Raw genomic sequence first — 27,310 nt, 5'->3', positions numbered from 1 at the left:
TGTAACTTTAATATTTTTAACCATTCCCCTACACTTTGTTTCTAGATTTTTATTATTATAAATAACGAATACTGTAATGAACAGCTGTGTAGATATAATTCTAGGTCTATCAGCGGCATTTCCTTAGGAGACAGTCTTTGGGACAGATCAAAGGACAAGGGCATTTGGGAGGCTCCTCTCACACATCCTGAGCTGCTTTCTGAATGGAATGTACCTATTTACACAGTGCGGACCACACCCACATCAGCACTGAAAACTGCCATAAAAATTTTGCGTATTCAACAGGCAAAACATGGTAATTCCGCGCTGCTCTATTGTGGATTTCTCTGGATACCAGTGAGGATGTAGGAGATTAAAACAAATTTAAACATCAGTATCTTGGCAACAAACTGTCTTTTTCTTTCTTTTTTTTTTGGTTCTCTTGGATAGCAATTATTTGGAAGGCTATCAGCTTTCCTGATTGCCCACCAACTGCAGGCACAGAAATGGCATATATACACTGGCCTGTTCAGACAGTGTAGGAGGATGGAATCACATGCCCACCAACCAGACAAAGGTAGCAGTAGGGTGACAGTCTCACTACTGCAACTCTGATGGTCAATCTTACGTTCAGGACAGGGCTTGCTGTATCTACCACTGCCTGCTCCTCTCAGAAAGCTTTTCATAATTATATCAAGCAGGGGTGGAATGGTATCCCTTCAGGCCCTAGGACACCCTGAATTCTCTCATTCTCCCTGTACTTTGCTATGGACAGGAGAATTAACGACTAAAGATAAGACAAACTCATTAATGAGAAACACCATTAACTTAATGGACATGGTGATTATAATTTTGACAATGGTACAAAAATTTGGAGAAGCCATCAATGTTTTACTTGGGATAACACAGAGGGAAATATTGCTCTCAAAAAATGGTGAGGTATTGAAACAGACTGATTCTGAAGTTTATATGGAGAGACAAAAGACCCAGAATAGCGAACGCAATATTAAAGAAGAACAAAGCTGGAGGACTGATCCTACCCAACTTCCAGACTTATAATAAAGCTACAGTAGGGACTTCCCTGGTGGCCCAGTGGTTAAGACTCCACACTCCCAATGCAGGGGGCCTGGGTTCGATCCCTGGTCAGGGAACTAGACCCCACGTGCCACAGCTAAGAGCCCGCATGCCACAACTAAAAGATCCCGCATGCCACAACTAAAGATCCTGCATGCTGCAATGAAGATCCCGCACATGGCAACGAAGATCCTGTGTGCCACAACTAAGACCAAGTGCAGCCAAATATATAAATAAATATAAAATAAAGCTATAGTAATCAAGACAGTTTAGTACTGGTGAAAGAATAGACAAATAGATCAACTGAGAAGAAAAAGCCCAGAAACAAATCCACACAAATATAGTCAACTGGTCATTCACAAAGGAGCAAAGGCAATTCAATGGAACAAAGACAGTCTTTCCAACAAATGGTGCTGGAACAGCTGGACATCTATGTTCAAAAAATAAAAGGAAATCTAGACACAGACCTTACACCCTTCACAAAAACTAAATCAAAATGGATTACAGACCTAAATGTAAAACACAAAACTATAAAACTCCTTGAAGATAACATAGGAGAAAACCTAGATGACCTTGGGTACGGTGATGACTTTTTAGATATAACACCAAAGATATGATCTGTGAAAGAAATAATTGATAAACTGGACTTCATTAAAATGAAAAGCTTTTGCTATCCAAAAGACAATGTCAAGGGAATGAGAAGACAAGCCACAGACTGGGAGAAAATATTTGCAAAAGATACACCTTATAAAGGACTGTTATCTAAAATATACAAAGCTTTTTAAGAAAAACTCAACAATAAGAAAACAAGCAACCCAACTAAAAAATGGGCCCAAGAGCTTAACAGATACCTCATCAAAGAAGATATATAGATGACAAATAAGCATTTGAAAAGATGCTCCATATCATTTGTCATCAGGGAAATGAAAATTAAAACAGCAACAAGATACAACTATACATCTATTAGAATGGCTAAAATCTGGAACACTGACAACATCAAATGCTGGTGAGGATGCAGAGCAACAGAACTCTCATTAGTTGCTGGTGGAAATGCAAAATGTTACAGCCACTTTGGAAGACGGTTTGGTGGCTTCTTATATTAAAACTAAACATACTCTAACCATACAATCTAGCAATCATGCTACTCGTTATTTGTCTAGAATTGAAAACTTATGTTCACACGAAAACCTGTACATGGATGTTTTTAACAGCTTTATTCATAATTGCCAAAACTTGGAAGCAAACAAGATAACCTTCAGTAGCTGAATGGAGAACTGTGGCACACCCAGACAATGGATTATTACTTAGTGCTAAAAAGAAATGAGCTATCAAGATACGAAGGAACCTTAGGGACAACTAAGTCCACGCGCCACAACTACTGAGCCTGTGCTCCAGAACCCACCAGCCACAACCACTGAGCCTGCGCCACAACTACTGAAGCCCACGCGCCTAAAGCCCGTGCTCCGCAACAAGAGAAGCCACCGCAATGAGAAGCCCACGCACTACAATGAAGAGTAGCCCCCACTCGCCGCAACTAGAGAAAGCCAGTGCGCAGCAACAAAGACCCAACGCAGCCACAAAAAAAAAAGATATGAAGGAAACTTAAATGCACATGACTAAGAGAAAAGGCCAATTTGAAAAGGCTACATATTGTGCATGACCCATAACACAGCACTCATATCCTTTAGAGAAATTCTTGCCTATGTAAAAAAAACAAACAAAAAAAACCGTTCCCTGCATCCATGTTTGTAAAAGCAGAAGACTGGAAACAACCTAAATGCTCATCAACGGTAGAATGGATAAACAAATGGTGGCATAGTCATGCAATGGAATATGATATTTTAGTTAAAATGAGTGAACTCAAACAACCTATAACAACATAGATAAATCTCAGAAAACATTATGTTGGGCAAAAAAAGCAAGTGGGGGGCTTCCCTGGTGGCGCAGTGGTTGAGAATCTGCCTGCCAATGCAGGGGACACGGGTTTGAGCCCTGGTCTGGGAAGATCCCACATGCCGCGGAGCAACTAGGCCTGTGAGCCACAACTACTGAGCCTGCGCATCTGGAGCTTGTGGCCCGCAACAAGAGAGGCCGCGATAGTGAGAGGCCCGCGCACCGCGATGAAGAGGGGCCCCCAGCTCGCTGCAACTAGAGAAAGCCCTCACACAGAAATGAAGACCCAACACAGCCAAAAATAAAGAAAGAAAGAAAGAAGCTTTCATTTAAAAAAAAAAAAAAAAAGCAAGTGGGGAATGATATGTATAGTACCATTTGTATAAAGTTTAAAAATATGCAAAACAAAATTATATATCTTTTGTGAATAGATCCACATGTAACATATCAAAACATATACGGGAATGATAAAAATCAAAATCAGAATAGTGATTACCTCTGGGCATGTAGGGAGGCGAGAGGAAGGGTAGGGTCCAGGGGGGACTTCAGCCATAACTGTAATGATTTACTTTATATAAAAAACATCTAAAGCAAATGTGGGAACATGTTAAGATCTGACTAAGCTGAGTGGGAAGCTGATATTCTTGACATTATTTTCTCTACTTTTATTAACTGAAACTATGTCTTTTTCTTCTTCTTTTTTTCCCACACTATGTTATTTGAGGCCTAGTGAGGATTCAACTTTATCTTCCATACAGCAAAATTTCAGAGCCTTGTCAAAATCAAAGGCATGTCTTGGCATTATTTGCTAGCAGGAAAAAAAAAGATCAGTGATCATTTAAAAACTTATGGGGATTCTTCCTGTTTTTTCTGTACTTCTATTTCCCAGAGATATATTATATGCATAAATAATTGTACAGTCTTAAGCGACAGGAAGAGCTTTGAATGAGCCAGACATAACTCTCTAGTGTCTCCCACATTTTGAGAGATAGGACTTTTTCAATTCCCAGCCAGTCACAATAAAATTTTGTCCTCACCAGACAGCTGTACAGATGGAAATCTTCGTCTCAGGTTTTACCGGAAGTAATGCAGTCAGAAAAGGTGGGAGCTAGTCTGATAGGCTTAGCAGCTGTCTGTGGGCAATGAAGGTGAAAGGCCCCATTTATCATGAAAATCTGCTGGCTTTCATCTTTGAAAATAGCTGAAAGTTCATCCCCTTAGGCATGAGGCATTGGGCAAGAGGTGGCCATCCACCAAATTTGTTTGAGCCTCAGAGAGAAATTTTGGGGTGGTGTGGCTCATGTTCTTGATGGGCTACTGGGGTGCAGATCTGGCCAGCATGCAATGCCTGGGAAGCGTCATCACCCAGCAGTGGAAAGCTCTGAGGGGTTTACTTCTTAAAGAGCCCCTACAACTCTTGGGGGTCATCATGACTATCACAGTGATGGAAACCTTGAGTAGACAAGATAAAAGGCCCACTGCTAGAAGGTAAAGGACCATATATACAACGCTAAGTTTCAATGAGGTGACACAAGAGACAGTTCCAGATATGAAGAATGGATGGACCAAGGTGAGGACATGCCTAGTTTCTTTCCTCTTTTCTTTTTTTTAAAATTTAGGTGTAACTTTCATACAGTAAACTACACAAAGACCAAGTACATAGCTTGATAAACTATTACATATGTATACACCTATTGCCTCATTAAAGATATGGGACATTTCTCCATCGACAGAAGAATGGATAAAGAGATGTGGCATATAAGATGTTACTGAAAAACCCGAACGAACTTTTTGGCCAACACACACACACACACACACACACACACACACACACACACACGCACGCACGCACGCACGCACGCACGCACGCACGCACGCACATGCAAAATGGAATACTACTCAGCCATAAAAAGAATGAAATAATGCCATTTGCAGCAACATGGATGGACCTAGAGATTATCATACTAAGTGAGGTAAGTCAGACAGAGAAAGACAAATATCATATGATATCACTTATATTTGGAATCTAAATGAAATGATACAAATGAACTTATTTACAAAACAGAATCAGACTCACAGACACAGAAAACAAACTTATGGTTACCAAAGGGGAAAGGGCAGGGGGATAAATTAGGAGTTTGGGATTAGCAGATACACACTGCTATATATAAAATAGATGAACAATAAGGTTCTACTATATAGCACAGGGAACTATATTCAATATCTTGTAATAACCTATAATGGAAAAGAGTATGAAAAAGAATATACATATATATAACTGAATCACTCTGCTGTACACCAGAAACTAATACAATATTGTAAATCAACTATACTTCAATTTTAAAAAAATTTAAAAAAAAAAAGGATATGAGACATTTCTTGCATCCCAGAAGGCTCCCTCAGGTTCTCTTCCAGTCAACGCTCTCCCTTCCTTCCTAACAAAGATGACCACTTTTCTGCCCTCTGTCACTCAGGATTCGTCTACTGCTCATTAACGTGCTATGAACATTCTTGTACATGCCTTTGGTGGCCATACACCCTTAGTTCTCTGGGGTGGCATCTACGCAGAATTGCCGGTTCAAGGAGTAAGCATATGTTTAGCTTTAGTACAGACTGCCAGATAGTTTTCCAATTTGGTTGTGCTGATTTCCATTCCTACCAGCGATGCATGAAAGTTCCAGTTGCTTCACATCTTCACCAACACTTGGTATCGTTGGCCTTTTTAATTTTAGCCATTCTAATATCATTGTGACTTTAATTTATATTTCCCTGGATGATTAATATGCTTTTTGGCTTTTTTGGTGAGCCTCCTTCTGAAGTGCCTATTCAAATCTTTTGTCATTTTTCTACTGGTTGATCATCTTTTTCTAATTGATTTGTTGAGGGGTTTTTTTAAGTAATTTTTTCAACTTTATTGAGGAATAATTGACAAATATACTTTAACTGCATATACTAAAAGTGTACAAGGTGATTATTTGACATACATATATATTGTGCAATGATAACCAAGATCAAGATAGTTAACTCTCCTTTTGTGTATGTGGTAAGAATGCTTACGATCTACTCTCAGCAAATTTCAAGTATATCATACCACATTATTAATTACAGTCACCATGCTGTACATTAGGTCCTTAGAACTTATCTTAGAACTGAAATTGTGTACCCTTTGACCTACATCTCCCCCTTTCCCCCTTCCCCCAGCCCCTGGCAACTAACATTCTATTCCCTGTTTCTATGAAATTGTTTTTTTTTTTTTCCTTTTAAGATTCCACATATAAGTGATATGTTAAGAGATTTTTAAAAGTATATACTTAGAATATGAGTACGTCGTTACATATATTGCAAATATCATCTGCTACTCTGGCTTGTCTTTTGAGAAAAAGAAGTCCTTAATTTTAAGTACTCCAAATAATCTCTTCTTTTATGATTGGTACTTTTAATGTTTTGTTAAGGAATCTTTGCCTAACCCACAGTCATAAAAATATTCTCTTATTATCTTCCAGAAGTTTTGTTGTCTTATCTTTCACTTTCAGAGCTATAATCCACCTGGAATTGATTTTTTAAAAACTGAGATACAATATACCATAAAATTCACCTTTTAAAAGTGTACCATTCAGTTCCAGACATCTCAACACACCACAAATAAATTCCATACCCATTAGCGATCACATCTCTTTTCCTCCTCTCCTCCACCCCTTGCCAACCATTAGTGTACTTTCTGTCTTGTGGATTTGCCTGTTCTGGACATTCCATATAAATGGAATCATACATTATGTGACCTTTTGTCTGTGGCTTCTTTCACTTAGCGTAATGTTCTCAAGGTTCATCTATGTTGTAGCATGTGTAAGTATTTCACTTCTATTTAGAGCTGAATAATATTCCCTTGTAAGATTAAACCATTTTCTTTATCCATTCATCAACTGATGGGTATTTGAGTTGTTTCTCCTTTTTGGCTATTATGAATAACGCTGCTTTGAACAACGCTGAACAAGTGTTTGCGTGAACATACTTTTCCAGTTCTTTTGGGTTTCTATCTAGGAGTGGAATTGCTGGGTTACATGGGAACTCTATGTTTAACATTGTGAGAAACTGCCAAACTGTTTCCCAAAATGGCTGCAGCATTTTCCATTTCCAGTGTACGAGGGTTCTAATTTCTCCACATCCTTGCTGGAACTGACTTTCCTATGTGGTGTGTGGTTAAGGTCAAGATTAATTTTTTTTCCACGTGGATATTCAATTACTCAGCACTGTTTACTGAGAAGACCATCCCTTCCCAACTGAATTAGTGCCGTTTTAGTCATAAATCAAGTGTCTATGTATGTGTGGGTCTATTTCTGAACTTGACTCTGTTCTGTTGGCCCATTTGTCCCTGTGTGCTTAATTACTTCAGCATTAAAATAAGTCTTGGTATCCTGACGTTTAAATCCTCCAACTCTCTGCTCTTTCTTTAGAGTTATTTTAGCTATTCTTGGTCTCTGCACTTCCATCCAACTTTTAGAATCAACTTATCAATTCCCATTCACACCCACATCCACCCCACCCCTACTGGGATTTTACTGTATCTAGAGGTTAATGTTGGAAGAATTGATATTTTAAAAATAGTGAGTCCTGGGCTTCCCTCGTGGCGCAGCAGTTGAGAGTCCGCCTGCCGATGCAGGGGACACGGGTTCGTGCCCCTGTCCGGGAAGATCCCACGTGCCGCGGAGCGGCTGGGCCCGTGAGCCATGGCCGCTGAGCCTGCGCGTCCGGAGCCTGTTGCTCCACAATGGGAGAGGCCACAACAGTGAGAGGCCCACATACCGCAAAAATAAATAAATAAAAATATTCAGTCCTTTAATACATGAACATGAGCTTTCCTGACATTTTAAAGGTCTTCTTTAATGTCTCTTAATATTGTATCATTTTCTGTGTAAAAGACTAGCACACTTTTTAATAGACTTATTCCTAGCTATTTAAGGTCTCCTAACGCTACTGTATATGGTTTCATTAAAAATTTTTCATTTTAAATTGTTTGTTGCTGTTATATGCAAATATTAAAAATAATTTAAATACTGACCTTATATCTCACACCCCTACTAAACTTATATTCTAACAGTTTGTAGATTCTCTTGGATATTGTCATTCACAATCACGTTCTCTGTGAAATGTGAAAAATGACAGTTTTGTTTCTTCCATTCTAATCTGTGTACCTTTTATTTCTTTAAAACTTTCTTTTATTTTTTGTCTTATTGTTCTGGCTAGGACTTCAAGGGCAATGTGGGATAGAAATGGTGACAGCAGACATCCTTGTCTTGTTCCTAATGTCAAGAGAAAATCTTTCTATATTTGACCATTAAGTGTGATGTTTATGGCAATATTGTTTTTCATTAACTGATTCATTTCTTTCATGAGCTGGCTCGGTCTCCCCATCTCCAGGACCCTGGCGACCCTGCCAATGCTTGTAAACCCCTGTGGAGAATGGCCGTGCCTGTCTCTTTGTGTGGCACAAAGGGAGGACCCTTTTGACTGGGTGACAGAAGAGGCTTCAAGCTCTCAGTGGGAAGGAGGGCCTCATAAAAATCAAGATGGGCCAGAGCTTAATGAGACAGAGAAAAGTGAGCAGTTGGGTAGTTAAGAGATTCAAAAAGGTCTTTAGGGACTTCCCTGGTGGCACAGTGGTTAAGAATCCACCTGCCGACGCAGGGGGACATGGGTTCGAGCCCTGGTCCGGGAAGATCCCACATGCCGCGGAGCAACTAAGCTCGTGCTCCACAACTACTAAGCCCGCGTGCCACGACTTGCCACAGCTACTGAAGCCCGTGCGCCTAGAGCCCGTGCTCCGCAACAAAGAGAAGCCACCGAAATGAGAAGCCCACGCACCGCAACGAAGAGTAGTCCCCGCTCACCACAACTAGAGAAAACCCGTGCGCAGCAACGAAGACCCAACGCAGCCAAAAATAAATAAATAAATGAATGAATAGAAAGAAATGTAGATGTTTAAAAAAAAATCACGTTATTTAAAAACTAAATAAATAAATTTATTTTAAAAAAGTCAATATGGTCAAAATGTGGTAATATGTATGATGGAATACTGTTCAGCCTTAAAAAGAAGGAAATTCTGAAGCATACCAACATGAAGAAACCCTGAAAGCACACTGAGTGAAATAAGCCAGACACAAACGGACAGATACTGTATGATTCCACTTCTAGGAGGTCCCTCGAGCAGTCATATTCATAGCGATAGAAAGGAGAATGGTGGCTGCCAGCAGCTGGGGCAGGAGGGCTGGGGAGCTAGTGTTTAATGGGAAGGGAGTTTCAGTTTGGGATGATGAAAAAGGTCTGGAAGTGGATGGTGGATGTTTGCACAACAATGTGAATATACTTAATACTAGGAACTGTACACTTAAAATGGTTAAAATGTTAAATTTTATGTTATGTATGTTTTACCACAATAAAAAAAGTCAATATGGTATATAAAGATAATTCAAAGGAAAATATTTATGGATCTAAAATATTCTGAGCAATATAGTTCATGTCTATATTTCATAGACACGAACTATATTGCTCAAAATATTTTATTTTTTTTTTTTAAGATTTTTTTTTAATATTTACTTATTTATTTGGTTGTCCTGCGTCTCAGTTGCAGCAGGTGGGCTCCTTAGTTGAGGCATGCAAACTCTTAGTTGTGGCATGCTTGTGGGGTCTAGTTCCCTGACCAGGGATCAAACCCGGGCCCCCTGCATTGGGAGCGCAGAGTCTTAACCACTGCGCCACCAGGGAAGTCCCCTCAAAATATTTTAGATCCACAATACAATAGATCTAGAAGGAGGTGTGTGGAGAGTCTGATTCAGGGCTCTTATTTAAACATGAGGAAACTGAGTCCAGAGCAAGGAAGCAACTGCTCGTGATCACAGGGACCATTAAAAGCAGAGCGGGGACTGGACCCCAAGTTTTAGGGTCCTTTTCCCAACACTACAATGTGCTGCTTCCTCTCTGGTAAGTAGTTTATGCAAATGGATTCCTTTTTTTTTTTTTTAAATAAGTTTATTTATTTATTTTTGGCTGTGTTGGGTCTTTGTTGCTGCACGCAGGCTTTCTCTAGTTGCAGCGAGTGGGGGCTACTCTTCGTTGCGGTGCGCGGGCTTCTCATTGCAGTGGCTTCTCTTGTTGCGGAGCATGGGCTCTAGGCACGCGGGCCTCAGTGGTTGTGGCATGTGGGCTCAGCAGTTGTGGTTCGTGGGCTCTAGAGCGCAGGCTCAGCAGTTGTGGCTCACGGGCTTAGCTGCTCCGCGACATATGAGATCTTCTCAGACCAGGGCCCGAACCCGTGTCCCCTGCATTGGCAGGCGGATTCTTAACCACTGCGCCACCAGGGAAGTCCCTGGATTCCTTTTCTACTGTGTGCTCGGTCATAGATACTGTGGCCAAAAGACTAATTAATGACCCTGCAAATCCCACAAGACTCTCTGAAAATCACAAACTAGCAAGAAGCATTACAAATACTGGTATGGTTCAGTTCCATGTGCCCTTGCAATTGCTCAAGTGGACTCTGGGGCCCAAAGAGAAATAATTTACTTTATACAGTAATCAGGAAGAGAATCAAGAGCAGGAAAATGTCTCCTTTCCCATTTTTGGCACAAGTATTAAAGTGTAGTCTAAATTTAGGATCTAGTACTTCTGTGGCAAAGCAGAGGCATCTGAGATTAGGCCTCAGTCTTTGCTTTGACTCTCACAGCTTTTGTTAAAGTTTGGATTACAGCCGCTGCAAGATTTGCAGCAGAATCTGTGTTTTTTTTTTTTTTCCCCGGTACGCGGTCCTCTCACTGTTGTGGCCTCTCCTATTGCGGAGCACAGGCTCTGGACGCGCAGGCTCAGCGGCCATGGCTCACGGGCCCAGCCGCTCCGCGGCATGTGGGATCTTCCCGGACCGGGGCACGAACCCGTGTCCCCTGCATTGGCAGGCAGACTCTCAACCACTGCGTCACCAGGGAAGCCCGGTTCCTATGGTTTTGCTGCCTGATTGATCACGCCTCCAGCTCCATGACTGCTTGGGTTTCTAAGGCCAGATACTCAGGGCAAGAACGGACCCAAGCTAAACCTGAACTTCACGTGGGAATCCTCCAAGGGCCACATTGCCTTTAGTTCTCACCCACGGCCTCCCCCAGGCTGGGCCTGTTGAGATCTATGCTCTCCTGTCACCCACTCCTATTTGTCTGGGGTCTGAGAAAGTAAAACACCAGTTTCACAGATGGTTTTCTCATCCGCATCTCAAAGCAGAAGTAAATATTGGCCAAATTGATATATTTCTGAAGGTGCGGGCTTTCAAGTCTGAGCTGATTATTTTAACATTCTTTTAAAGAAGAGAAAATCTGAGGAAAATAGATATGACATTGGGTTCATGTGACAATATGAAAATATCATGCTACTGGACACTAAATGAGCTTGTAAGGCCTGGGCAGAGCTGCAAACTCATGGAAACATGCTCCCAATGAGTCAACTTTGTGTTCCAGTGGCTTCATCAAGTCTAGAGACAGAAACCTAGTAACTGAGAATCTAAAGCTTCTCTCAGACACACAGAGAGCAATCACTCCGCGTCCTCTCCTATCACACACAAAAGTGAACAGAGTGGATTCCCGATAAACATGAGTTAATGAAACTGGGCATGCTGGGGCATTATTCTGCTGTTTCCCGAGGACAGAATTCGTTCTGTGTTTATGACATGCAAGAGGTAGAATTTCCAAACACTGAAATTCTACACTCAGACACAGTGTCTGAACCCACGCAACCTCCCAGGAAGTTTGCTGAGACAGTACTTCTGACTCTGCTAAGCTGGTCAGCCAGACAGCCCGCGGCAAGCATCAACTAGATGTTTCTATGTGGGGAGATGGGCATTGACAGTGGAAACAAACTATCAGTAGTAACAGCTGGCATTTGCTGAGGGCTTCTCATACGCCTGACATTGGGTCAAGCACTTCAGTGCATTATCTTGTTTAATCTTCACAACCACCCTGTGAGGCGCTGCTGTGAGTATCCCCATTTTATAGCTGAAGAAACTACAGCCCTGGAAGGTTAAGCAACTTGTCTAAGGACAAACACCTTAGGAGGTACTCAATGAAAATGTTTTCAATAAATGGATGAATAATTTAAGCTGCCAGGTCATCATTCTGTCCTCAAACAGGGAAATCAGTGACTTTACTTCTCCACAGCAGCTCTGTACTAGGAAGTTACACAGTCTGATCTACGACAAAAGCCATAAGGAACAGTCCTATCCCAGTTCCGTCTTACCTGTTCTGCTCCCACCATGCTAATTGGCTTGCACTTGAAGAGGTGGGTGATGAACTTGGGAATGAAGGAGCTGTGGATAAAAAAGAAGTGACAAATTAGGCTTATATTCTCTTTGGTAAAGAACTGCAGAAACATTTCTTCTTTTTTTAAGGCCCCACTTCCTTCTACAAGAAAACTGAGAATTAAAGTAGACACTACTGTGGCCTACAAGCATCCACTCTTTTTCTTTCTAACTATAGCCCTGGTTTTATTTAGGTAAATCTGGCCTTGGGTTGCTGGGGAAAAGCTGATCCCTCCTAAACTACAGGCAGAGCCTGGGGTCCCTTGGTGACTGTTGTTGGTACTGACATGGCTTGTCATCCAAGCCAGCTGGAGGGAAGGACTTCATTGCACGGCTGGGGCGAGTCTCTCTTCTTCTTTAGGATATTCGTGTGTTTGGATTTAACATCTAGAGCTAACATTTTACCACTGTTCTAAGGATGAAGCCAGGCCCAAGGAGAGGAGGGTAAGTAAAGAGCCTGGGTCCTTAATGACATTGCTGAACCACTGAGGCAGTCATCTTTGGATCTCTCCTATCTCTGGACTTTGGTTATATGAAATAAAAAAAATTCACCTCTGTTTAGGTCAGTCTGAGTCAGGGCTTCTATGACTAGTAGCTGAAAACATCCTAATAGATAAAGATAGTCGAATACACATGAGGTAGTTATGCGATCTTAAATGCAAAAAAATAGGAAATAAATGCTAAGGGAGTAACTGTCAGATCAGGGAACAAAATACATGATCTCCAAAAAGTTTACTGGGGACTGAAGGGCAACGTGGGCCAGGTAGATTGATGATGCTGGTTTGGGGAAAGGGAGAATATGATTTTAATAGGTCAGGAGGGCTTTTTGGAAAAAAAACTGCAGAGGCCTGTGTAGGGAAGGCTGAGTTGTACTGGTGCAGAACAGAAGATGTGGGAACCAGAAATGCCTATAATCAGGCCAGATTCAGAGTGAGCTGACCAGGAGAACACAGGGCCCACGACGAAGGGAGGACCATGGCAATAAAGGGCTTGGAGGTCGAGGTAAAGCCTGGCCAGCCTCTCCCTCTCCTCACTCTCCAAATGCTGCTCTCAGGCTTGCGCTCGCCACGCTCTGCTCTCTCCACATCTTTCCCAGAATGCGTGTGCCCACTCTGCTATCCAGTGGCCTACTGGACATCCCACTGGCATGGCACCAGTACCTCGACCCCAGCATATCCAAGACTCAGCCCCACCCCAAAACCAGGCTCAGGGGACTGGATCTCCTCTGCCCAGTCATCCAAGTCAGAAACCATACCCTTGCCCTCAACTCCATTATCCAATCAGTTCCCAGCTCTTCCCTGAAGGCCCACACCCACCCCTCCTGACCAGCCCCCTGCCGCTGCCCTTCTCTTTCTCACTAGAGCTCTTTCAGTTGTTTCCTAACTGGTCTCCTAGCCTTCGGCCTTATCATTTCTCATCCATCAGCCAGCTGCCAAAGAAATCTATCAATATTTCAGATGCAAACATGACCAAGACGCTCCCCTGATTACAATTCTTGCGATGGCTGCAGACAGGCCTTCCTTCACTGTCTTGACTCTCTCTCCCCAGCCCCATCTTGCTAAGCCCTGGTGCGCTGTGCTTCAAGTGGGCTGGGCCACTTGCAGATCCTACGACTCTGTAGAGGCTGTCTGATGCCTCTGTGCACTTGCTCACGCTGCTCCCTCTGCCTGGAACGCCCTTCCCCACGGCCTTGCAGGTCAGTGCACACATGTCTCCCGGACTCTGCTCAAGGCCAGCTTTCCTATGAAGCCTTTCCTCAGTCACCTCCACCATACTCTGCAGAGTTCACAGACCTCTAGCCTAATACGTAACCTACTCTGTTACACTTATTTGCTTACACGTCTACTTCCCTCCACTTGACCGTAAGGCAAATGCAGACAGGGACCACGTCTACTAAGCCAAACACTTAACTCTGCATCTGGAACACAGCAGGCGCTCAACGGACTGCACGCTGAATAAATAATAAATAATAATGGTAACAGCTAACGCTTTTTAAATGTCAGCATGGTACCAGCACTTTACCAGGACGTTTTTAACACTTCTGATTTTATCCCTCCAACCACTAGTAAGAGATCTATCATCTCCATGACTGAATGGAGGAGAATCAGCTGAGTGGATGAGGGAAGTCGCTTATGGTTCAAACAGCAGTTTCAATCAGCGGGGTGATCCTGATGTCTAAACAGGAGAGACTGTGGTTGCTTCAGAGACCCAGTGGAGGCAAAAGGAAACATCCAAGGCTTTGCATTAGTGAGATGAGAAGGGAAGTTAAAAGGAAAGAGATGTCAGCTCCAGATATCAGATCTACGGGAATGCCTGCCGATTGATCAGGAGGGGGTGAGGACAAGGGCCTATGTGGAAGGGATCCTTCGGGCTCTAAAGCAGAGCCAAGTAGTGTGAGATTGCATTACGACCAATGGCAATGACGCGCACAGTTTATAACCTAAATTACTTCACACTAGAGTAGGCTTCGAGCGTGCCCTTGAACTGGCTCTGTGTGCTAGACTGTAGGGGTGGGGCGGGGAAGATCTAGGGACCAGGGACATGTCTGTGTGGGAAGAGCTCCAGCAACGTGGCGGGTAACTGCCAGAGGCTCCTCCAGGCCGCTGCAGTGGTGGCAGTTATCGCTCTTGGCTGCAGAAGGGTTTTCTCACAGCGCCCATCTGAGGGTTCTGGCCTTCAGCTGGGAGTTTATAATGATGAGAGGGTACCGGGGATTAAATGAGAAAACCGCTTTTTAGATCACAGGTTAAACTTTTCCAGATGTGAGAGGTGGGCATCCTCTTCCCAGCTCACCCAATATGGGCTTAGTAATGAAAGCAAAGGGCTCTGAGAGAATGTGAGGCGGACGCCGGGACTAGGTAAGTAAGTGGACCCCTGACTCACTTTAACATTGGCTCCATCAGACCCCCGTGCATCGCACTGGAGGTTCTTGGCCACGGCCAATTTTTCTAGAGACGCTGTTTCTACCCGGGGTTACGGGGAGTGTCACAGTGTGATTTACCAGCAATGCTTTCAACACGCGTTAAGGAGCACCCAGAGAGTGGAGGGGTGTCCGCTCCTGGCCTACCCGCCGCCCCGCACATGTCAATGCCTCCCGGGAGAGGCCACGCGGGCCTTTCCTGACAAACTGGGAACTGAAGCTTACGCCACAAGCCACTCCGTAACTGTTGCTCCTGAGGGATTCATTTGTGAGGGAAAGCCTTAATTGAACACAAACTGGGAGAGATCTGGGGAAGACAGAAACTTGGAGCCCTAAATCACCCTTTGGGACTTGGATGAGAACAACCTAAATTCAGTAGCTGGGACTGGGCCCATCTTCCTGAGGCCCTTGCCTGCGAAGTCTGCCAAAACGCTTGTTTGATACTTGGTCAGAGGAGGTACTGACCCTCCACGGTGTCCGGTCTCCAGAGAAACAGTGCTATAGCCAGATGCTGACTGTCGAGGGACCAGACCATTTCCCCTCTTTAAAACAAGCCAGAAATGGCCACACAGGAGGACGTGGCAGGAAGACACGCAGCGCAGTGTTCACTCCACCTACTTGGCAATGGACTGGCTCCCTGACTTGCTCTCCCCGATTTCTAGTACCTTCCCTGGGCTCACGCATGCCCACAAGTGGATACATTCCAGCAGCCACAGTAACGAGTGCCATGAGGAAGGAGTAAGACAAGGCTCAAAAGAAACAACCCATGGTTCCTACCCTTAAAAAGCTTATCATCTAGCTGGAGACACAAAATACATACATGAAATGTTGAAAAATACTTTTCATTACCCAAACCTGGGGGGAGGCAGGGGTGTCATCATGTCCACGTAATTCGAATGACAGGAGCTCCCCACTCACTTCTGTCTGTCTTAATGAGGATGACTGTATGGCTGCTACTGTTCTTTAGGACCTTAAGTAGCAAATTTAGTTTCTTATGCTTCTCTGGGGTACAAAAAAATTAGCTGGACGGCGGGGACACCTGGATCGGGCGCGTGCCTGGTGGTCAGCATGGCATTCAGAACAACCCAGTGATGAGGATGTTCTAGGACTTACTTTGCAAATTTAATGCAGAACTGTGTGAAGTATTTCCGCGTGGAAGCCAGGTTGTCACGGATGATGGGGACGTTCTGTTTAATGTGAAGAATGACAGAGGTGACGTAGGGGCTCTGGTCACCGACATGCTCCACGTTCTGCCACTGCATCTGAAAATGGAGACAGGGCGGGACAAGCCTTTAGGTCCTCTGCTGGAGGATAGCCTTACCTCTTAGCGAGGAAGGGGCAAGGGTGGTGGAAATGAGCCCGTGACTTGCTGTCATGGAGGCTGATTTGTCTTGAGGGGGTTTGTCTCTCCCTGTCTATAGGAGCTAATCATGAATAGAAACAAGTAAGCCCACCTTTTCCCTGACAGTGAAGTGTACCTTTTCCTACCCTGTCCCTCTCAGGCTTGAAACAGCCTTCCCTCCTCATCTAAGTGCCACCTTCTTTCTAAACGAACCCTCACCAGGCAGATGAACTGGATCGTATTCTTCTACAAGCTGCTCTACCTGAAAGGGGCTGTGGGTGGACAGGGGAGGGACGTCTACTTCCGACCAGGCTGGCAGCTTGGGAAACCCGAGAGGTGGCTGGGCCACACGAAAGGAAACCTGGAATGCCCTTCTCTCAGGTACACGGGGAGGAGTTGGGGATTTTTTTTTTTTTTTTTTTTTGCCGTACCCTGCAGCATGTGGGACCTTAGTTCCTCGACCAGGGATTGAACCCGCACCCCCTGCATTGGAAGGCTGAGTCTTAACCACCGGACCGCCAGGGAAGTCCCAAACTGGAGATTTTTTTTTTTTTTAAAAAAGGAAATTAGAAACAATATGACCTGTGAGACTTGCTTCAAAATAATCTAGTGCTGGGAGGAGCAGGTGAAACAAGATTAGTGAAGCTGGGTGATGGGTACATGAGGTTCATTATACTGTTTTCTCTATTTTTTCTGAAGTATAGTTGCTGTACAATACAGGTGTATTGTACAGGTGTATAATACAGCAACAGTTACAGGTGTACAATATAGCAACTCACAACTTTTAAAAAGTATAGTTGATTTACAATGTTGTGCTGGTTTCTGAGTGACTCACAGTTTTGAAAGGTGATGCTCCATTTATAGTTATTATAAAATATTGGCTATATCCCCTGTGTTGTACATTATATCCTTGTAGCTTATTTTCTCTGCTTTTTGGTGGCTTATTTCTTCTACTTTTCTGTTTTCTCTACTTTTGTATATAATTGAAAATTTTCATAATCAAACATTAGACTCTTACTCCTAGAGCCTTTGGGGTTATGTGGGATTTCAATCAAGGGGAAGGAAAGAGGATCTCTGGCAAACACGAGGGGCAGGTCAGAGATTAAGACAGTGCCATGGGGAATGGGGCAGGGACTGTGTAGATGGCAGGTGTGGGGGAGATGGGCATCACTGAGAAGCCCTGTGTGACCCCTGACCAGGCCATGAACAAACACGAGAGACCTGCTGGGCTTAAGTTCTCACAACCTGAGGAGAACTAGGGAAAATGCTCTGAAAGCATGTACAGTAAAAGGGAGGAAGAAGCAGTGGTGTGATACTGCTTCCGCCTCGGATACACATGGGAGAAGGGAGGTCTTACCAGCTCCCAGCCTGCCCCGCGCTGGGGCTCTGCTGAGTCAGCCTCTCAGAACAGAGCCGGGCTGTCTGATAAAAAGACCCTAAGCCAAACACAAACCATGTAACACGTTCACAGAACGAGGGCAGTAGTTCTGAGGCCTTGATGTCTCTGGCAAGAAAATACTATTTTTATAGAGCTCTTGGGGAAAGGAAAAATTCAATCCTGAGAGAACTTGTTTGAAAGAATCATATTGTACGTGGATGATCCCCCAGCTCCTGGGAAGCTCAAATGACTCTATGTTTTATCCGAATGTTTCTTCAAGTCAGCAGATATTTATATCCTGAAAGCTTTCAGTCTGTGCAAGGACAGAACCATGGCAAAGCAGGAAGGCACCTCTGTCTTCATTTTACAGATAAGAAAACCAAGGCCCAGGCACATGAAGTCTTACGCAAGCTTTCACAGTGAGGCTCCAGAAAGAAAAGGGTCTCTAATTCTCTTACTGGGAAAAAAAATAAAAATGAAGAATGGAGAGATGGTAGAAAAGTCTAATATGAACTGACTTTATATTCTAATTCTTTGGCTATGTGTAATGTTTTCCTCTTTTTCTTCTATTTTATTCAAGAGGCTTCTCTTCCATCTGATTTTAGAGATGTGACTCATCCAAACAAGGAACATCCTAGGGGGTTTTAAATGAGCGCACAGGGTTGAGGCCAGAATTGGCAGGTGCTGTTAGCACCTACGCTTCATCTTCCGCTCCCAGCTCGGCAGCGGCTCCGGAGCAGCAGGCCCCAGGACGGCACAGTCAACTGGGTAGAGAGTGGGACGCACCACCCCTCCACCCGACGCAAAGCTCGTCCATAGTAATGACCACTGTTTTCCAAGTCGGCAGCAGTTTAGGTTTCAACAGCTCAAAAAGTTCATAAACAATTATCTACGCACAACGGTTCTCCATCGACAGAAGACAACCACAGAGGGAGGTGGTGACATGTCCTGCCATCGGTTTCAAAGCAGCTCCGGGGCAAGACGGAGTGTGTGGCGTGAGAGTTCAAGTTCCCGCTGGAGAGCTATCTCCTCTTGATCACCACTGGCCACCTCAATACGTGCCCACATTGGGAATCGGTGTGAAAAGACTGGATTTGCCTTAATACTTAAGCCAGTTAGGACTCCACCGGTCAAGTTAAAGGAAGTATTGGCAAAAGTCAAGTAGATTCGCAAGTTTAAATTTAAGTCAGCTTTATGAAGTAAGAAAAGAATTTAAAGTACTGGAAAACAATGAAAGTTGACATTGCTCGGACTATTTTCTAAAAAATGAACAAAATATCGTCAGCGGTGATGCTGTCCAGCCACTGCCTAGGACGGATGCTTTGCCATCACCCATCCCAATGACTTAGGGTTTGGGCTGTAACTCGAATGACCCAATATACCTACATCAGGGCCTACCGTGTGCAGGCTGCTTGGCCTGGCACTTTGCAAACATCATCTCATTACTATTCAGACGTCATCTTCCTCACAGCGGTCTTATTGACAAGGAGACTCAAAAAGCTCAAAGAGGAGAGGTCACCTGCCCAAAGTCACACAGCTAGTCAACAGCAGAGGGGAGGCAGCGCAGGTCCATCTACAGCCCAAGCACTATACGAGGCCACTTCCTAGACACTTGTTAACAAATGATTTAAAACAAAGAAAACAAAGAACAAAGCACTCAACTGGCCCTAGTTCAAGGGGAGCCTAGTTTCTCACGGAGAAGCTAACGAAATACACAGGGATCAAGCAAAGTTCTCTTTCAAAAAGGGACACAAACAGTAGCTTGCACTGGAAGAACAAACATCCTGAAAAGCCATCAGTCGAAGTAAGACTCCAACTTTTTCAGATGAACTTTGCATCTGACCTTTGAAATTTACCCCTCCATACTTCAAGTTTTTCCTTCTGCACTTCTTGTTTAGAAGGTGGGGTGGGGTTGAATACCACTGGTGCTATATAAACAAGAAAAACAGTTTGCAAAAGAAGCGGTAACTAAGATGTAGGAGTGACAGAAACAGCAAGCAAGGAAAGGATCAAGAGGACAATGCCAGAGCCTGTAGGACCCCACACTTGGCCTGAGGGAGAGGTTGTGAGGCCCGGGGCGTCGCCAGCGCCCGTGGTTTCTGCCACCTGGGGAGGAGTGTGTGGCTGCACCTCACAGGGAGCGTCAGGGAGATGCTCATTCTTCCTGCCGAGAACCCACAGGAGCAGAGAATTCTGACCCATCCACTGATCAGAGGACAGGGCTCCACACTAGTTTACTATGGAACTTGTGTTTCTCCACAGCTGTGTAAAACTTACAAAGGGGTCTCCTAAGAAACTGATTTTCCTTAAGTGAGAATTCAACTTCCCAAGTACTCATCTTGATCATGGGAGTAGAGCTGTACAGAGCACGGATTCAGATATGTGGAGTCTGGGAACACAGCAGGTAATCAGTCTAATGCTACAGTTTAGGCTGCTGGGCCACTGGCCCCAGGCATGCACACATGCACACGCGCACACTCTCATGTCTGTCGGGGCTACTTTTACTCATAGAACAAGCGTGTGCTATGTTTCTAGGCACCCTCCCCATGTACAGCACTGAACCAAGAACTGTGGGGGAAATAAAAAAGAGGAGGGAACATCTATCGAGCACCTACTGTGCACCAAGCACGATGACTGACATTTTCCTGTGAACCTACTGCTTATGATTATGCAGCGAAGAAGGTATTCTTACCCCTGCTTTATAGATGATAAGACAGGCTTGCGGACAATAAGGGGCTGGTCTAATGAAGCATAACTGGTAAGTCCGAATGGTTGAGATCTAGATATTGGTCTGACTAACTCCAAAATCCATGTTCTTTCCACTTTACCACGTTGCTTTCCAAAAGAAGTGTTACCACCTGAAATGAACTTGAAATTCGCTGAGGGATCTGGGGGGCAAGCAAAATCTACGTACAGAATGAGCTTGTCCACAGTAGATGATGTAGTGGTGGTGATGGTGGTGCAGAGGGGGAGGAAAGGATGACTCTCCTCACCTCTTTGCTCAGGGATACACATTCCTTAACTCCAGGAGGAAAACCAAGAAGACCCAGGATAGAAAGTGGAGCAAAAAAGGCTCTAAGAAGATATATAGATATAGGGACTTCCCTGGTGGTCCAGTGGGTAAGACTGCATGCTCCCAATGCAGGGGGCCCGGGTTTGATCCCTGATAGGGGAACTAGACCCCACATGCATGCCGCAACTAAGAGTTCGCATGCCGCAAAAAAGATCCCACGTGCCACAACTAAGACCCGGAGCAGCCAAAATAACAAAATAAATAAATATTAAAAGAAGATGATATAGGTGTAGATTTTTTTTCCCATTCATTGCTGGGCCAATGGGAAGGTGAATTTGTATAACTTTTCTTTTTTTTTTAAATAAATTTATTTATTTTTATTTTTGGCTGCATTAGGTCTTCCTTGCTGCACGCGGGCTTTCTCTGGTTGCAGCGAGGGGGGGCTACTTTTCGTTGCAGTGCGCGGCCTTCTCATTGCGGTGGCTTCTCTTTGTTTCGGAGCACAGGCTGTAGGCACACGGGCTTCAGTAGTTGTGGCACACGGGCTCAGCAGTTGTGGCACGTGGGCTCAGTAGTTGTGGCTCGCGGGCTCTAGAGTGCAGGCACAGTAGTTGTGGTGCACAGGCTTAGTTGCTCCACGGCAGGTGGGATCTTCCCAGACCAGGGCTCAAACCCGTGTCCCCTGCATTGGCAGACGGATTCTTAACCGCTGCACCACCACGGAAGTCCCCGTATAATCTTTCTTTCTTTTTTTTTTTTTTTTTTTGCGGTACGCGGGCCTCTCACTGCTGTGGCCTCTCCCATTGCAGAGCACAGGCTCCGGACGCACAGCCTCAGCGGCCATGGCTCACGGGCCTAGCCGCTCCGCGGCATGTGGGACCCTCCTGGACCGGGGCACGAACCCATGTCCCCTGCATCGGCAGGCGGACTCTCAACCACTGCGCCACCAGGGGAGCCCCCCATATAACCTTTCTTAAAGGCAAATTTAAAATATCTATCAAAAAATCTTAGCATTTTACATAGCTTTAGATCTCTGCAATTTCACAGCAGTTAATCTGAAGTTAATAATTATGAAGGCTCAGAAAACATACACACACACGAACTTGTCCACTGTCATACTGTTTATAAATGTGAAAAATTGGAAATAGCCAAAAATCCATCAAAAGTGAAATGATCACTTACATTTCAAGGGCAATAGATGATAGTACTTAGGATGAAGGAATCTGGAGTCACCAGTGATGAGTTCTAATACTGTCTGTGTAACTTGCTAAGTGAGTGACTTGGGCAAGTGACCAAACTCTCTGTGCCTCAGTCTTCTCAGACATAGAATTGGGATGATGATAATGTGTATAATCTATACAGTTACTGAAAGACAGCACAGCGAATGCTCATAACATAGTACCTGGCATGTATTAATTCCATGGTAAATGTTAACTATTGTTATGATTTTAACAGTAAATACTCTGTACTATGGAATACTATGCAATCACTAAAAATATCATAGCTCTAGATCAAACGACACAGAAAACTATTAAAACCTGCTAAATGAGAAAAACAGGTTACACAGTAACTAAAGTATAAACTTATTTAAAAGTATATGCATAGAAAGAATGAAATATGTCTATTAATCAGAATTATGGGTGATTTAAATTTTCTTCTTCTTTTTTTTTGTGGTACGCGGGCCTCTCACTGTTGTGGCCTCTCCCATTGCGGAGCACAGGCTCCGGACGCGCAGGCTCAGTGGCCATGGCTCACGGGTCCAGCTGCTCCGCGGCATGTGGGATCCTCCCGGACCGGGGCACGAACCCGTGTCCCCTGCATCGGCAGGCGGACCCTCAACCACTGCGCCCCCAGGGAAGCCCAAATTTTCTTCTTTTTAAAAATCTGTAATTTTCTGTAATGAAGGTAATTTGTTTTGGTCATAATGAAAAAAAAATCTCTTTTACGAAGAAAGAAAGATGTGCTGTGATTATAGGTGGTACATGAAATTGAGGATTTCTTAACCATGGAGCTCTGTGGGCCTCCTGAAACAGATCTACATTTTAATGACAGAGGGAAATGAGAACAGATTTGAGGACTGTTCTAGCTATTTCGAAATGTCTTTGGGGGATAGTAAGGCGGCCTCCTAAATTAGTACATGTTCATGATCTTGAAACCTAATAGAAATTACATGCCAGACTGTAAGGAAATTTAATTTGGGTTTTTTTTTTTTTTTTCTTAAAACTACCATTAATGGGCAAAAAGTTAAGTTTGTTTGATTTTGGACAGAGACTTAGATTCTTTAAATCTAGTGATGTGAGCAGCCCTAGGGAAAAGGACAGAGTGAGGAGAGCACCACAGGACCTTTTAAGGAAGCCACAGATTTTTTTTTTTTTAATCCTACTTGTTAAAAAAAAAAATCCTACAAAAGGCCATAAGCAGACATACTAATTCCTAAGAATTCACAGAATTTACATTTAAAAGACAAAACTCTTCACATTTCCACCAAAGCACTCCAAACAACTTCCTTTTCAAGAATCAGGAGACTTGGTTTTATTCTTGGCTTCGCTGTTATAAACCTATATGGCTTTTTTTATGAAAAAGAAAACCAAGCAACACACACCCCAGAAGGACAATTCATCAGTTTTAGGGAGAAACGTGCAGAGCAGACTGCACTACTTGGGTTGGCTGCTCAACCCGATTTCTCCCCTGCAGGAAAGTCAGTGTCAGATTGAGAAATGCTGAAGACCAATATCTAACAGGATGCTTGTAAGTGCTTGAAGAGCTCATAGTCAAAGTGAGCGTGAATGCACACTCGTGTGAACCCAGCAGTACCGGGCACACACTGTCATCATTTCCGCGCTTTTAGACAAGTTGCTTACGCTCATTTTTGCCTCAGTTTCCACGTGTGCCAAAAACACTAACTCTTACTCTGTAAGTGCGGTGTGGTACAATCCTGCACAGAGGGGAGACCGGAGCCCTGGCTCTGCCACATGTTATCTAAGAGATCTGACAAGCCACCTAACTTCTCTGAGTTTCAGTTCCCTTATCTGTGAAAGAGAGAAGGAACTAACACAGGTACCTTACATATTTGTCAGAATTAAATGAGATAATGCCTTTGGGTGCTGATTCCTGGTAAGCGCTCGGAAGATAACAACTTACTATCATCTCACAGAGCTCATCTAAGAGAATAATGCAATATGGGAGGGGAAAGTGGTCTGAAAGGTAATTTTGACATAACTTATCATCAACACTACTGTAATCTCTAGGTTACAGTTTCAGAGAAACCACTAAACTCTCCTCATATTCCCCTCCCTCCTTGTGGGCCTGGCCTGTTTAAAGACATTCCTGTGGATTTTCTACCAAACTTTGCCCCTCTGTGTTCTCCTCTCCTTTTCCAGCAGCAGGGCTCTTGCCCACAGCTGGGAAGCTAATAGCTAGATGTGGGCATTTCCTATTTCTGACTTTTCTTCAATCAGCTCCAGGATGCTACTTGTTGAAGAAAGAAGCCCTGCTATTAAGTACCATCCAGGAGCATCACGTCATCCTCAACAGCACCTGGATGCGCCTGGAGGCTTCCGGGAGTCTACAATCCTGCCGTTTCCAATAAAGATGCCCAAGTTTCCTAACCTATGTCTACCAGCTCTACCCAGCTAAATCTGTTCAGGAGAGTTACTACCTATGTCTTACTTTGTCACCATTCTTTGGTCAAATGGGTGTCTACAAACTTTTGTTCTTCCTGTCTTTTTTACTTTCAAAGTCATTCACGGAGTACTACAGTTAAACAAGAACTGTGCTGTGCTGTGGAGATCAAAAAATGAGTAAGACACAGCCCATGAGTTGTTCAAAGCTTAACGGGGGTGGGACACAGATATAAAAATAATTGTACAACAAAGTAGAGAGTTAGTATAGGTGCCGTGGTGTCTTGAGGGAGGAAAACACTCTGGATGAGACAAAAAATGGTGACATTGGAAAAGACTCAAAATAGCCAAAACAATCTTGAAAAAGAACAAAATTGGAAGACGCATACTTCCTGATTTTAAAGCTTACTACAAATCTATAATAATCAGAACAGTGTGGTACTGGCATGAGGAAAGACATACAGATCAATGGAATAGAATTGAGAGTCCAGAAATAAACCCATGTACTTATGGTCAACTGATTTTTGACAAGAGTCTCAAGACCACCCAATGGGTAAAGAATAAATAGTCTTTTCAACAAATGGTACTGGGACAGTTGGACATCTACATGCAAAGGAATGAAACTGAATCCTTACTTCACACCATATACAAAAATTAACTCAAAATGGATTGAAGGCCTAAATGTAAGAGCTAAAACTATAAAATACTTAGAAGAAAATATAGGTGTAAATCTTCATAATTTCGGATTAGGTAATGGTATCATAGGTGTAACACCAAAAGCACAAGCACCAGAAGAAAAAATACAAAAATTGAACTTCATCAAAATTTAAAACTTTAGTGCTTCAATGCACATGATCAAGAAAGTAAAAAGACAACACACGGAAAAGGAGAAAATATCTGCAATTCATGTATCTGACAAGGAGTCTAGTATCCAGACTATAAAAAGAACTTTCACAACTCAACAATAGAAAGACAACCCAATTTTAAAATGGGCAAAGGAGTTGAACTGACATTTTTTCAAAGAAGATATACAGATGTCCAATAAGCACATGAGAAGCTGCTCAACGTGTTAGTCATCAGGGAACTGCAAATACAAGTTGAAACCACAATGAGATACCACTTCACACCCACTAGAATGGCTATAATTTTTCTTTTAAAGTGTTGATGAGTGTTGATATAGAAAAATGAGAACCTTCACTCATTGCTGGTAGGAATGTAAAATGGTGCAGCTGCTGTGGAAAACAGTTTGGCAGCTCCTCAAACGTTACACGTAGAGCTACCAGATGACCCAGCAGTTCTACTCCTAGGTATGTATACAAGAGAATTGAAAACATATTCACACAGAAACATGTACATGAATATTCATAGCATTACTCATAAGAGTTAAAAAGTGGACTCAATCCAAATGTCCATTGACTGATCAGTGAATAAACCAAATGTGGTTTAACCATATACAAGGGAGTATTATTCAGCCATAGAAAGGAGTGAAGTACTGATACGTGCTACCCCATAGATGAACATTGAAAACATTAGGCTAAGTGGAGAAATCCAGTCACAAAAAGCCACATAGTGTTTGATTCTATTTATGTGAAATGTCCATAACAGGCAAATCCCTAGAGACAGAAAGTAGATTAGTGACTGTCAGGGAAATGGGGAGTGACTGCTAACGAGTATGGGGTTTCTTTTTCATGTGATGAAGATGTCCTGGAATTAGACGGTGGTAGTGGTTCCACCGAATTATACATTTTAAAAGGATGAATTTTATTGTATGTGAATTATACCTCAATTTTCTAAAAGCAGGCAGACATTTGAACTGGATTTTAAAGGGTGAGCTAATTGGGCAGACAAGGGTGGGAAGAGAATTCTAGGCAGAAAGAACAGAATGAGAAAAGGTGTGGAAGCCACAAAAAAAGTAATGCATTCAGAGAAAGAAAAGTGGCTCAGAGGCTGGAGTATAGTTATACACACAGGAGTGGCAGAACCAACAAGGTAGTGAAGGGACAAATCATAAAAGCCCAGTATGCTAACCAAGGAGATCATGGGGTGCCTTCAATGAGAAGGAGGTCTCCTCGCAGGAGGATGACATAACTCAGTTTCTTGGCTCAATCCATCTTGCCAAAGAAGCCTCCTTCCCTCAACTCAGAATCATCTGACAACACCGCTCCACTTTGGCGAGCCCAATGCTCATTTTCTCACCATTTATAAAATAGTTATTTACAGCATCAATTATTCTAAGTTTTTGCCCCACCAGAATATAAGCTCCTCAAGGGCAGCCCTGTTTCCAGCCTTGACTACGTAGGTACAAGCACACCCAGAGTGCTCTGTGGAATTCCAAAGATGTGTAAGGAGACTGGCAATGCTGACAAGGTGCGGAGCTTTCCTAACTTTATAAACCTGTGTTCATGTTGTCACTCAGCTCAGAATGCCCTCCTAATCACAAATCTCTTCAAAACTTTGCCATCCTTGGTGGTCTGTTTCAAATGCTACTTCCTTAAGAAGGCTTTCTTTGCTTCCCCACCTGGATGTGAACCCTCCTCTTTTTTCGTCTGTTTGTTTTGCTTTGTTTTGGCCACGCTGCACGGGCGTGCGAGCGCAACATGTGGGATCTTAGTTGCCCAACCAGGGATCGAACCCTGCAGTGGAAGCTCGGAGTCCTAACCACCAGACTGCCAGGGAAGTCCTGAACTCTCCTCCTTTGAGAAGGGTGTATTCTGTACTTCTGGTACTGATTTCCTCATACCTTAACCCCCCTCATCTCACACATCT

The 27,310-nt window shown here is 43.5% G+C and overlaps 1 protein-coding gene across 1 annotated transcript in view; it reads right to left on the bottom strand.

The window, feature by feature from the left end:
• Window positions 1-27,310, bottom strand: part of VPS53 (VPS53 subunit of GARP complex) — a 125,671-nt gene that overhangs the window by 4,399 nt on the left and 93,962 nt on the right. Inside the window, exons 18-19 of the mRNA XM_030861888.2 lie at window positions 16,305-16,453; window positions 12,211-12,280 (exon numbers count right to left, since the gene is read on the bottom strand). Of these exons, the coding sequence (XP_030717748.1) occupies window positions 12,211-12,280; window positions 16,305-16,453 (219 nt within the window). The remainder of the gene's footprint in view (window positions 1-12,210; window positions 12,281-16,304; window positions 16,454-27,310) is intronic.

The sequence above is a fragment of the Globicephala melas genome, chromosome 20 (assembly GCF_963455315.2).
Source record: "Globicephala melas chromosome 20, mGloMel1.2, whole genome shotgun sequence".
NCBI classification, from domain to species: Eukaryota; Metazoa; Chordata; class Mammalia; order Artiodactyla; family Delphinidae; genus Globicephala; species Globicephala melas.
Note: the sequence above shows the minus strand (reverse complement) of the source record. Positions and strands in the feature narration are given on the sequence as shown.